The following is a 13,507-nucleotide window of genomic DNA, read 5'->3' on the forward strand; positions in this document are numbered from 1 at the left end:
CCCCTGACTGTTCCACAGGCCCTTGGTCAGATCCTTGACTTATGAAATGAATCTCTGCTCCAAGAAAGATTATTAAAATACAGAACCTCTGTCTCTTTGGAAGCATTTCCATGTGTCTCCTCTAGGAATGTAACTCCTCTCCACTCCTCTAGGAATCGGGAGAGGAGCTAAGGTTTTTCAAGCTTGAGAGTAGTTGATTTCATGTGCAGAGGGGGCACTCCTAGTGTGTAAATCCCAGTGTTGACAGTGTTATGAGCACAGGATTAGTGGGCAGGAGAATAATCTATTTACCAGTCCCTAGATGTTTTAGAGTCCTCTATTGCTCCCTTTGAGGGCACTGGCCCCAATTTTAGTACTAACAAAACAACTATTTGTCCACTGGTGAGCACTCCTGGATGAGTTCGAGTCCATCCTCACTGTCGGGTCCTTCTCTCATAGCAGAGGGGAGATGGCTGCCCCCTTGTCCCCTTGGAATAGTCAGTGCTTGGCTGCTGAGTGAAATTTCTGTCTTTGTACTTCTAGTTATTTCATTGTGCATATTACAGATATGAAGTGGTGAGTGGTGATTTCATTAAAGATGTGTGTGAATTTTGCCTCCCAAGTGGAACAAGACACAATATAGCCTGCATAATTTTCTAGTTCTGCAGTATCAGACAGTACCCAGATGCTTCACTGGGTTTCTCCCAGTGGCTCACCTCAGGACATAGGGTGAGAGGGGTCTCAGATAGGGTCTTGGGTCATCTTCTTCCACCTGACCTGCCTTAACCAGAGCTCCTCTCATTTGATGAGTTTTGCATCCTGATAATTTTTTCCCTAATGTTTTGTTTGCCACTGAGTGATCACCTGCATCTTGTTTCAGGGTCAGAAGTAGTGAAACATCTGCACATTATTTTGACTTTGTAAGGGAGGGAAACTGCAAGGATGTGTTACACGTGTTCAAAGAACATGATTAGATTGGCTGTAGTTTAAGCAGCTGCCTGATTGGGGAAGCTTGGTTGGCTGCTTGCGGTTGGTTGGTGCAAAGTTTTCTCTTGGATCTGTGTGCACTGATTGTGGCTTAGATTTTGGTTTGTGGGCATAGACTGTCAAGGCATTAGAGCCACCCCAGCCTCATGGCCTCCTTGTTTAATTATTTCAACAGATGGAATATTGAATTTTCGTTTGGGAACTTCCTTGATCCTTATGTCTCTCTAATGCACTCTGAGTCCTCCAAACCATTGTAAAGACCATGAATATGCATCTTATGGGTTCTCTGTTCAGGGCTGGTTCCTACATGTCCTGTCTCAGCCAGGCACATGATGCTGTGACAGTGACGGTGGTCAGTGAAATTTGATGAGTGACTCTTACCCATGCAGATGTGCTTGGGCCCGCCTCTGTGTCAATAATTTTCTTTTCTGGAATACTCTCCCCAGCGTTTTTTAAAATTCTGCTTTTCACATGAGGTTTTTCTCGGTTCTCATGTTATCTATAGAGACTGTGCTGATCCTCCCAGCAACTTCTGTACCTCTTGCTTCCCTAAGTGCCCTTGTTAGTTATGTGAATGACATCCATTTTTAACCCCCAAGCACACATTTCTTTCAAATACCCTGGCACTTAACAGGGTTTGGCAGAGAACAGAATGCTCAGCTCTGTTTGAGTTGGTTAGATTTCTCAACAAGAATTCTAGATCCAGGAATCTTTTATTTTCTTCAAAAATCATAATTTAAGACCAGATAACTTTTCTTGATTAGTATTTCGGTTGGTTTAATATTATTGAGGGATTCCCTGGTGGCTCAGATGGTAAAGGATCTGCCTGCAATGTGGGAGACCCGGGTTCAATATCTGGGTCAGGAAAATCCCTGGAGAAGGGAATGGCAACCCACTCCAGTATTATTGCTTGGAGAATCCCATGGACAGTGGAGCCTAGAAGGCTATAGTCCATGGGGTTGAGACGAGTCAGACACAACTGAGCAGCTAACAATATTATCAAATGTAAATTAATTCCTCTCAATTTTTTTTTTTTTTAAATTTTAGGGCAAAACAGTGGAAAGGGGGACTTACTCTGAGTTCCTGAAATCTGGGGTAGATATTCTTTCCCTTTTTGAGAAGGGAAATAAGCAGCCTGAATCATCTCCAGTTCTAGGAACTCCTACTCTGACCTCCGAGTCTTTGGATTGGTCTCTACAGTCTCCCAGACCCTCCTTAAAAGATGCCGCTCCAGAAGACCAAGATGTGAGTTTCTATCCTGCAGGATAGGAGTCTGTCTGCTCTTGGTGGCCTCATGGACCTTCAGTCTGCTCTGCTCATGACATCTTTATTTGTCCCAAGTAGAGCCTAAGGTTCCCAAAGTCTTATTCCATGGAACTGACAGAAGAACATGAAAGGAGCAAGCCTGCTTGGAGTTCCCCTTGGGGTGTAGGATAGAGAATATTATGGGGACCAGGAGTGGGTACACTGCTGTGAATTTCTGGGTGCTTGTGGCTCACACTGAAATAAGAACTCTTCAATTTACCAAAGTTACATCCTACTTGCTCTGGTGGCCCCCGGGTTCCCTTATGCATCCAGAGGCTTAATGTGAAGACACCCTTAGATGAGGCCTCCTGTGATCACATTAAATCAGTTTCTTTTCCTATATGTTGGAATATTTGGCACTACAGGTGACTGATGGTAGTATTTTGCCCTATTGTCAGAGGTAACATGTGCAAAGGACCTGACACATGGTAGACACTTTGGAATTATTTTCTGTCTTCGCCTTTCTTACCAGTCAAGACTGAGAACCACATCTTATCCACCTTGAATCCTAGTGGCCAGCATAGAGCTGTGGACATCCTAGCCTCCTGTGACTCTATAATGCATTTTAAGTCCTCCAGACAGAAATGCAGAAGTGCACTAGATCTCCCTTAAAAACATACACAGATATTTCTCAATATCCAAACCCTGGAGCCTGGATAATTCTGATAAGCATTCAGATTAGTCATTCAGTTTCTAAACTCAGGAATCACTCTCTGAAATTTAAGAACCAAATAGTCTCAGATCAAAAGTCCCCTTGCTATCCAGATTCTTATGACTGTAACCCACTGTGTGAACTCAGTTTACTGCATTTGTCTAGTATTTTGAGCCCCAACTACATTTAAAGTTTTCATCATTGAGTGACACAAGTCATCTAGAGAGATACATTAATTACAGATCATTTTACGTATTATTTTAGAACAAGCTTCTGCATTTGTTCTTGAATCAGGTAGGCTGTACTTGTGCTGACAGTCATGATTGACTTTAAGCAAAGTCGCCCAGCAGTGCATAACCTTGTGCAAATGATGTTTCCTTATTTCTAATAGATTCCTAGTAGTGGGATAGCTAGGTAAACACCTATGTGATTTGGCCAGATATTCCCACACCCTTCTCCATAGGAGGTGGACCATCTTGTTCTCCTACCAGTGTGTGAGATATGTCTGTTTCCCACAGCTTTGCAGTGAGGCCATTGTTAAACTCTTGAAATTTGGAGTTGATCATTTAAAATTTCATCTCTCACTGCCATTTTTCTCTTCCAGACTGAGAATATACACATTACACTACCTCTAGAGGACTATTTGGAAGGAAAAGTTGGTTTTAAGACCTATAAGAATTACTTCACAGCCAGTGTTCACTGGTCTATCATCACCTTCTTTATTCTAGTAAACATTGCAGCTCAGGTATGTAAGGACGTCTGTTTTGGTTTGTGCATTCAGATTGATATTTACATACTATTTATACTGTATTTATTTTATAATTATTTTTAGATATGTGTATTAAGAGATTTATTTTTAAAAACTGGCTGAGGTTGTGCATTCTAGCTGGGTGAATCTGAAATCAGGAAGGCAGGTCTGCAGGCTGGAAACTCAGGCAGGAGCTGACCCTGCTGACTTGAGGCAGAATTTCTTCCTCCCCCTGGAAGCCTCAGGTATTTCTCTCCAGGCCTTTGTCTGACTGAACAAGGCTGCCACAAAAGTTATGACTCTGTCTTGCAGTCTACTTGAATTTTCATTGAAGTATATTACATGTGGGGAGCGATGTCTTCTGGGAAAAAGGGGATCTCTTTTAAAGATATTAAAATGTATCATGCCCTCCCCTGACCTGTGATAATCTGAGGTGTGGGACTTGGTGCAGACCTGAGCCGGAAGGACCGTCTCTGTGTTCTAGAGGCTTTCCCTCCCCATCCTGGTGAGCGGGGTGTGAGGCTCAGTGAAGTCAGTGTGTGAATGACTGCTGTTTCCTGCTCCAGGTTGCTTATGTCCTGCAGGATTGGTGGCTTGCATTCTGGTGAGTGATTCCTGGTCTGACCCAAAGTGCTGTGAAATCTATATGAAACTTCACTTTCCCACAGAGTTGGGCCGGGGTGGGGCTTGTTTAACCTCCACTTATGACCATCCAGTAATTTCCCTGAAGAAAAAGTAAACTTCTTGCGGGTGGAGTGTGATCACCCCGTGGTCTCTCCCCATGTTCCTTTCTTTAGCAGCTTCTTCATAGACAGTTTGTTTACTTTTTTTGTTTTTAAACATTTTGTTTTGTATTGGAGTATAGCCAGTTAACAACGTTGTGATAATTTCAGATGAATAAAGAAGGGACTCAGCAATAGGTATGCATGTATCCATTCTACCCCAAGTCCCCCTCCTATCCAGGCTGCCACGTAATATTGAGGAGAGTTCCACGTGCTACACAATAAGTTCTTGTTGGTTATCTATTTTAAATATAGTATGTGCATGGTCATCAAAAACTCCCTAACTATCCTTTCCCCTCCAGCAACAATAAGTTCATTTTCTAAGACTCTCTTCACAGACAGTTTTGAGAACTGAAAATCATCATTCAGATTTTTAAAAGGGAGACACACAGAGGGTCTTGTGAGTTGGGAAACACTTTCCAGCATGAAACATGTTCCTCAAATTGAAGTAATATTTTTATATTTGTGTAAATTCTGTTTAGGTATAGTGTGATATTTTTTCTTCCCTGTTCTGTAGGGCGAATGTACAAAGTGACCTGTATTCTGGGGTATCAGTAAAAGAAGATGTAGATGTGATGCTTCTTCTGAACTGGTGCTTAAGAGTTTATTCAGGTAAAGTTGAGTCATCTGCTCTATTATATCAGAGTTTAAGGTACTTACAGTGAGTCTGTGAGCAACAAGGGCTCCCAGAGTAATTCAGTAATGTCTTAACAGATTAACTGTCTGAGTTGCATTTACTCTGAGAATTGATTAGAATAATTATTTTAAAGATCTACTAGGAGAAAAGGGGTTGAATGAAGACTCTTAATTTGCTCTGTACTGGATGTTGATGGTTAAACCAAGATTGCACATTCAGAAAGACCTCCACTGGAAATGTGTGGCAATTGTCTATACTTATAGGTTGTTTTAGCTAAACCTGATTTTGTTATATTATGATGGGCAAGGGGATTAGAAATAGATCCCCACCCTGTGGTTCAGGTGGTTCCAATTCTGTTCGAATACGCCTTGATTTTACTGATCTTAGATGAAAACCTCTGGTAGCATAGGCCCCAAATAAAAGCATCATTCCCTCGCAGGTATGCATACATCCCTTCACCATACAGCTCATCTCTGGGGCTTCACTCATTACTTGAGAAGTTAAGCAGGGGGAATCCAGTGTCTGGGCTTAGATTCCCTCTTTCTAACCTTGAGATTACAGTGTTATCTCCTTCTCAACTGTGTGATTATTTTAATATTTGACTTTCCAGGCTAATATTAACATGACTGTCTCTAGTCTCAAGAATGTTTAGAATATATGTAGCATTAAATACTATTTAAAGCATATTCGCCTAAATTTTTAAATATATTCTTTACACATTCATCGGTTGATGGACATTTAGATTGCTTCCATGTCCTGGCTTTCATAAATAGTGTGGCTATGAATGTTGGAGTTCATCTGTCTTTTTGAATTATAGATTTCTCAGGGTACCCATGTAGTAGGATTGCTGGGTCATCAGTTCAGTTCAGTCGCTAAGTTGTGTCTGACTCTTTGCAACCCCATGGACTGCAGCACGCCATGCCTCTCTGTCCATCACTAACTCTAGGAGTTTACCCAAACTCATGTCCATTAAGTTGGTGATGCCGTCAAACCATCTCATCCTCTGTTGTCCCCTTCTCCTCCTAGCTTCAATCTTTCCCAGCATCAGGGTCTTTTCAAATGAATCAGTTCTTTGCATAAGGTGGCCAAAGTATGGAGTTTCAGCTTCAACATCAGTCCTTCAAAATAACTCAGAGTGATCTGTTTAGGAAGGACTGGTTGGATCTCTTTGCAGTACAAGGGACTCTCAAGAGTCTTCACCAACACCACAGTTCCAAAGCATTAATCCTTCGGTGCTCAGCTTTCTTTATAGTCCAACTCTCACATCATACATGACTAATGGAAAAACCATAGCCCTGACTAGATGGACATTTGTTGACAAAGTAGGGTCTCTGTTTTTTAATATGCTATCTAGTTTGGGCATAACATTCCTTCCAAGGAGTAAGTGTCTTTTAATTTCGTGGGTGCAGTCACTGTCTACAGTCATTTTGGAGCCAAAAAACAAAAAAACAAAAAAACCTCTGCCACTGTTTCCACTGTTTCCCCATCTATTTGCCATGAAGTGATGGGACCAGATGCCATGATCTTTGTTTTTTGAATGTTGAGCTTTAAGCCAACGTTTTCACTGTCCGCTTTCACTTTCATCAAGAGGCTCTTTAGTTCTTCTTCGCTTTCTGCCATAAGGGTGATGTCATCTGCATATCTGCAGTTTTTAATATATTCTCCCAGCAATCTTGATTCCAGTTTGTATTTTATCCAGTCCAGCATTTCTCATGATGTACTCTGCATATAAGTTAAATAAGTAGGGTGACAATATAGTCTTGATGTACTCCTTTTCCTATTTGGAACCAGTCTGTTGTTTCATGTCCAATTCTAACTTTTGCTTCCTGACCTGCATACAGATTTATCAAGAGGCAGGTCAGGTGGTCTGGTGTTCCCATCTCTATCAGAATTTTCCACAGTTTATTGTGATCCACACAGTCAATGGCTTTGGCATAACCAATAAAGCAGAAATAGATATTTTTTCTGGAACTTTCTTGCTTTTTGGATGATCCATCGGATGTTGACAATTTGATCTCTGGTTCCTCTGCCTTTTCTAAAACCAGCTTGAACATCTGGAATTTCATGGTTCATGTATGACTGAAGCCTGGCTTGGAGAATTTTGAGCATTACTTTACTCAAAGTAATGTGAGATGAGTGCAATTGTGCGGTAGTTTGGGCATTTTTTGGCATTGCCTTTCTTTGGGATTGGAATGAAAACTAACCTTTTCCAGGCCTGTGCCCACTTCTGAGTTTACCAAATTTGTTGGCATATTGAGTGTAGCACTTTCACAGCATCATCTTTCAGGATTTGAAATAGCTCAACTGGAATTCCGTCGCCTCCACTAGCTGTGTTCATAGTGATGCTTCCTAAGGCCCACTTGACTTCACTTTCCAAGATGTCTGGCTCTAGTTGAGTGATCACACCATCGTGATCATCTGGGTCGTGAAGATCTTTTTTGTACAGTTCTTCTGTGTATTCTTGCCTCCTCTTCTTAATATGTTCTGCTTCTGTTAGATCCACAACCTTTCTGTCTTTTTTTTTTTTTTCTTTCATGGTTCCTATTTTTATTTATTCATTCATTTTTTCCTTCTTTTTTTTTTTTTTTTTTTTTGAGGTTTTAGTGACACATAGCACTATGTGAGTTTAAGGTGTACAGGATGATGATTTTACTTACATACATCATGAAATGGTTGCCACAATAAGTTCAGGGACTATCATCTCATATAAAATTGAAGAAATAAAAAATATTTTTCCTTGTGATGGAACGCTTAGGATTTAATCTCTTTTTTTTCATATTAAAAAATTTTTTTTCATTTATTTTTATTAGTTTGAGGCTAATTACTTTATAATATTGTAGTGGTTTTTGCCACACATTGACATGAATCAGCCATGGATTTACATGTGTTCCCCATCCTGTACCCCTCCCCCCGTCCCATCTCCCTCCCCATCCCATCCCTCTGGGTCATCCCAGTGCACCAGCCCTGAGCACCTGTCTCATGCATCCAACCTGGACTGGTGATCCGTTTCACACTTGATAATATACATGTTTCAATGCTATTCTCTCAGATCATCCCACCCTCACCTTCTCCCATAGAGTCCAAAAGTCTGTTCTATACAATCCCTATCAAGCTACCAACAGTATTTTTCACAGAACTAGAACAAATAATTTCTAACAAATTCCATACAAATTCCAAACAATTTGTATGGAAATACAAAAAAAACTCGAATAGACAAAGCAATCTTGAGAAAGAAGAATGGAACTGGAGGAATCAACCTGCCTGACTTCAGGCTCTACTACAAAGCCACAGTCATCAAGACAGTATGGTACTGGCACAAAGACAGAAATATAGATCAATGGAACAAAATAGAAAGCCCAGAGATAAATCCACATACCTATGGACACCTTATCTTCAACAAAGGAGGCAAGAATATACAGTGGAAAAAAGACAACCTCTTTAACAAGTGGTGCTGGGAAAACTGGTCAACCACTTGTAAAAGAATGAAACTAGAACACTTTCTAACACCATACACAAAAATTAACTCAAAATGGATTAAAGATCTAAATGTAAGACCAGAAACTATAAAACTCCCAGAGGAGAACATAGGCAAAACACTCTCTGACATAAATCACAGCAAGATCCTCTATGATCCACCTCCCAGAATATTGGAAATAAAAGCAAAACTAAACAAATGGGACCTAATGAAACTTAAAAGCTTTTTCACAACAAAGGAAACTATAAGCAAGGTGAAAAGACAGCCCTCAGAATGGGAGAAAATAATAGCAAATGAAGCAACAAAGGATTAATCTCAAAAATATACAAGCAACTCCTGAAGCTCAATTCCAGAAAAATAAATGACCCAATCAAAAAATGGGCCAAAGATCTAAACAGACATTTCTCCAAAGAAGACATACAGATAGCTAACAAACACATGAAAAGATGCTCAACATCACTCATTATCAGAGAAATGCAAATCAAAACCACAATGAGGTACCATTACACGCCAGTCAGGATGGCTGCTATCCAAAAGTCTACAAGCAATAAATGCTGGAGAGGGTGTGGAGAAAAGGGAACCCTCTTACACTGTTGGTGGAATGCAAACTAGTACAGCCACTGTGGAGAAAAGTGTGAAGATTCCTCAAAAAACTGGAAATAGAACTGCCTATGACCCAGCAATCCCACTCTTGGGCATACACACCAAGGAAACCAGAACTGAAAGAGACACATGCACCCCAATGTTCATCGCAGCACTGTTTATAATAGCCAGGACATGGAAGCAACCTAGATGCCCATCAGCAGACGAATGGATAAGAAAGCTGTGGTACATATACACAATGGAATATTACCCAGCCTTTTAAAAGAATACATTTGAATCAGTTCTAACAAGATGGATGAAACTGGAGCCAATTACACAAAGTGAAGTAAGCCAGAAAAATAAACACCAATATGGTATACTAACACATATATATGGAATTTAGAAAGATGGTAATGATAACCCTATATGCAAGACATTTCTGTCCTTTATTGAGCCCATCTTTGCATGAAATGTTCCCTTGGTATCTCTAATTTTCTTGATGAGATCTCTCGTCTTTCCCATCCCATTGTTTTCCTCTATTTCTTTTCACTGATCACTGAGGAAGGCTTTTTTTTTTTTTTATTTCTCCTTGCTGTTCTTTTGAACTCTGCATTCAAATGGGTATATCTTTCCTTTTATCCTTTGTTTTTCACTTCTCTTCTTGCACAGCTATATGTAAGGCTTCAGAGAGCCATTTTGCTTTTTTGCATTTCTTTTTCTTGGGGATGGTCTTGATCCCTGTCTCCTGTACAGTGTCACGAACCTCCATCCAGAGTTCATCAGGCACTGTATCAGATCTAGTCCCTTAAATCTATTTCCCACTTCCACTGTATATTCATACCTGAATGGCTTAGTGGTTTTCCCCACTTTCTCCAATTTAAGTCTGAATTTGGCAATAAGGAGTTCATGATATGAGCCACAGTCAGCCCCCAGTCTTGTTTTTGCTGACTGTATAGAGCTTCTCCATCTTTGGCTGCAAAGAATATAGTCAATCTGATTTCGGTGTTGACCATCTGATGATGTCCATGTATAGAATCTTCTCTTGTGTTTTTGGAAGAGGGTGTTTGTTAGGATCAGTGTGTTCTCCTGGTAAAACTCTATGAGCCTTTGCCCTGCTTCATTCTGTACCCTAAGGCCAAATTTACCTGTTACTTCAGGTGTTTCTTGAATTCCTACTTTTACATTCCAGTCCCTTATAATGAAAAAGACATCTTTTTTTGTGTTAGTTCTAAATCATCTTGTAGGTCTTCATAGAACCACTCAGCTTCTTCTGCGTTACTGGTCGGGGCATAGACTTGGATTACCATGATATTGAATGGTTTGCCTTGGAAATGAACAGAGATCATTCTGTCATTTTAGAGATTGTATCCAAGTACTGCATTTCAGACTCTTCTGTTGATTATGATGGCTACTCCATTTCTTCTAAAGGATTCCTGCCCATAGTAGTAGATATTATGGTCATCTGAGTTAAAATTACCCATTCTAGTCCATTTTAGTTCGCTGATTCCTAAAATGTTGGCATTCACTCTTGCCATCTCCTGTTTGACCACTTCCAATTTGCCTTAATTAATGGACATAACATTCCAGTTCCTATGCAATATTGCTCTTTATAGCATTGGACCTTGCTTCCATCACCAGTCACATCCACAACTGGATATTGTTTTAGTTTTGGCTCCGTCTCTTCATTCTTTCTGGAGTTATTTCTCCACTGATCTTCAGTAGCATGTTGGGCACCTACCAACCTGGGGAGTTCATCTCTCAGTGTCCTATCTTTTTGCCTTACTGGGTCATATGGTAGTTCTGTTTTTATTTTTTTAAGGAACCTCCATACTGGAAAAGCAGACCACCTTACCTGCCTCCTGAAAAACCTATATGCAGATCAAGAAATAACACTTAGAACCAGACATGGAACAATGGATTCATTCCAAATAGGGAAAGGAATATGTCAAGGCTGTATATCGTCACCTTGTTTATTTAATATGTGCAGACTATATCATGCGAAATCCCAGGTTGGATGCCTCACAAGCTGGAATCAAGTTTGCCTGGAGAAATAACACCTCAGATATGCAAATGACACCACCCTTATGACAGAAAGCAAAGAGGAACTAAGAAGCCTCTTGATGAAGTTGAAAGAGGAGAGTGATAAAGCTGGCTTAAAACTCAGGATTCAAAAAACGAACATCATGGTATCCAGTCCCATCACTTCATGGCAATTAGATGAGGAAACAATGGAAACAGTGACAGACTTTATTTTCCTGTGCTCCAAAATCACTGCAGATGACTGCAGCCATGAAAGTAAAAGGTGCTACTCCTTGGAAGAAAACATATGACAAACCTAGACAGCACATTAAAATGCAGAGACATTACTTTGCTGACAAAGATCTGTATAGTCAAAGCTCTGGTTTTCCCAGTAGTCATGTACAGATGTGGGAGTTGGACCATAAGAAAGCTGACCTCAGAAGAATGGATGATTTTGAAGTGTGTTCCTGAACAAGACTCTTGAGAGTCCTTTGGACTGCAAGGAGATCAAACCAGTCAATCCCAAAGGAAATCAATCCTGAATATTCATTGGAAGGACAGATGCTGAAGTTGAAGCTCCAATACTTTGGCCACCTCATGCCAAGAGCTGACTCATTGGAAAAGACCCTGACGCTGGGAGAGATTGAAGGCAGGAGGAGAAGGGGGTGACAGAGGATGAGATGGTTGGATAGCATCACTGACTCAATGGACATGAGTTTGAGCAAACTCTGCGAGATAGTAAAGGACAGGGAAGCCTGATGTGCTGCTATTCACGGGGTCACCAAGAGTCAGACACAACTGAGTGACTGAACAAGAACAATACTCCATAGTGTCTGTATCAAGTTACATTCTCACCAACATGCAAGAGGGTTTCCTCTTTTCCACACCCTCTGTCACATTTCTTGTTTTTATATTTTTTGATGAGGGCCATCCTGACTGGTGTGAGGTGATTCCTTATTATAGTTTTGATCTGCATTTCTCTAATAGTGATGTTGAACATCTTTTATATGCCTCTTGGCCATCTGTGTGTCTTCTTTGGAGAAATGTCTCTTTAGGTCTCCTGCCCATTTTTTGATAGGGTTGTTTGTTTTTTGGATATTGAGCTGCATGAGCCTTTGTATATTTGGAGATTAATCCCTGGTCAGTTGCTTAGTTCTCCGTTATTTTCTCCCATTCTAAGGCCTGTCTTTTCATCTCATTTATGGTATATATATACACTGGAGCATTACTTATCCATAGAAAGGAACAAAATTGGGTCATCTGTAGAGACGTGGATGGACCTAGAGTCTGTCATACAGAGTAAAGTAAAAATAAAATAATTGCTCTTTTGATATAAGCCAAAAAAATGCTTATATTAATGCATATATATGGAATCTAAAAAATGGCACAGATGAACCTATTTGCAGGGCCAGTAATAGAGTCATAGATGTAGAGGATAGACGTGTGGACACAGGGTGGGGTGGGGAGGTGGGAAAGATGAATTGGGAGATAGGATTGCCATATGTACACTACCATGTATGAAACAGATAGCCAGAGGGAAGCTGCTGTATAGCACATCCCGGGAGCTCGATTCAGTGATGTGATGACCTAGAGGGGAGGCATACAGGGGAGGGAGGTCCAAGAGGGAGGGGGTATATGTATACATATAGCTGATTTACTTCATTGTACAGTAGAAACTAACACATTGTAAAGCATCTCTACCCCAATAAATTTTTTAAATAAATAAAAACTTAAATATTCTCACAGGAAATGCTTGTATAAAGTTTTTTTTTTTTTTTTTTTTTTTACAAAGAATGAGTTATGTAAAAATGCATTCGTTGAAATTTAGTGTTTATTTTGCTGATCACTTGCTAAGAAATTTGAATCCATTAGCTAACTACCTTCTGAATTCGTGAATTATGGGGGCTTAAAGAAGAAGGAAGGGGTTCTGTTTCACATTCATTTTGGATGGTGGGTCAAGGCAAATGCCTGTTGATAGAATTCAGGAATTTGAACAGCTTTCAGAATTTAAATAACACTGATGTATCAGCTGAATGGAAAAACAGTTCTTGAGGGAATAATTGTTATAGAAGTTATCCCACTATATTTAGCACTGTGAGTTGAAGAGATGTTCAGAGGGCTCTTTTAATTTCTATATGCATGGTAGTGCTCATTTGTGTTATTGATTAAATAAATGTAAATGACTGTATTTATTTACAAGTGTTTTGAAAGTGAAAGTGTTAGTTGCTCAGTCGTGTCCAACTCTTTGATACCTCATGGACTGTAGCCTGCAAGTCTCCTTTGTCCATGGACAAGAATACTAGAACAGGTAGCCATTCCCTTCTCCAGGGTGTCTTCCCAA

General features: G+C 40.2%; 2 protein-coding genes across 5 annotated transcripts in view; one reads left to right on the forward strand and one right to left on the reverse strand.

Moving 5' to 3' along the window:
- Positions 1-13,507, reverse strand: part of LOC122447240 (ATP-binding cassette sub-family C member 4-like) — a 914,448-nt gene that overhangs the window by 277,580 nt on the left and 623,361 nt on the right. The gene's annotated exons all lie outside the window — the stretch shown is intronic.
- LOC122447589 (ATP-binding cassette sub-family C member 4-like) overlaps positions 1-13,507 on the forward strand; it is a 225,484-nt gene that overhangs the window by 80,422 nt on the left and 131,555 nt on the right. For all 4 annotated transcript variants that reach the window (XM_043478284.1, XM_043478285.1, XM_043478287.1 and 1 more), the window contains 4 exons: positions 2,014-2,211; positions 3,528-3,668; positions 4,238-4,275; positions 4,971-5,065. In XM_043478284.1, the coding sequence (XP_043334219.1) occupies positions 2,014-2,211; positions 3,528-3,668; positions 4,238-4,275; positions 4,971-5,065 (472 nt within the window). The remainder of the gene's footprint in view (positions 1-2,013; positions 2,212-3,527; positions 3,669-4,237; positions 4,276-4,970; positions 5,066-13,507) is intronic.

Source organism: Cervus canadensis, chromosome 9, assembly GCF_019320065.1.
Source record: "Cervus canadensis isolate Bull #8, Minnesota chromosome 9, ASM1932006v1, whole genome shotgun sequence".
Taxonomy (NCBI): Eukaryota; Metazoa; Chordata; class Mammalia; order Artiodactyla; family Cervidae; genus Cervus; species Cervus canadensis.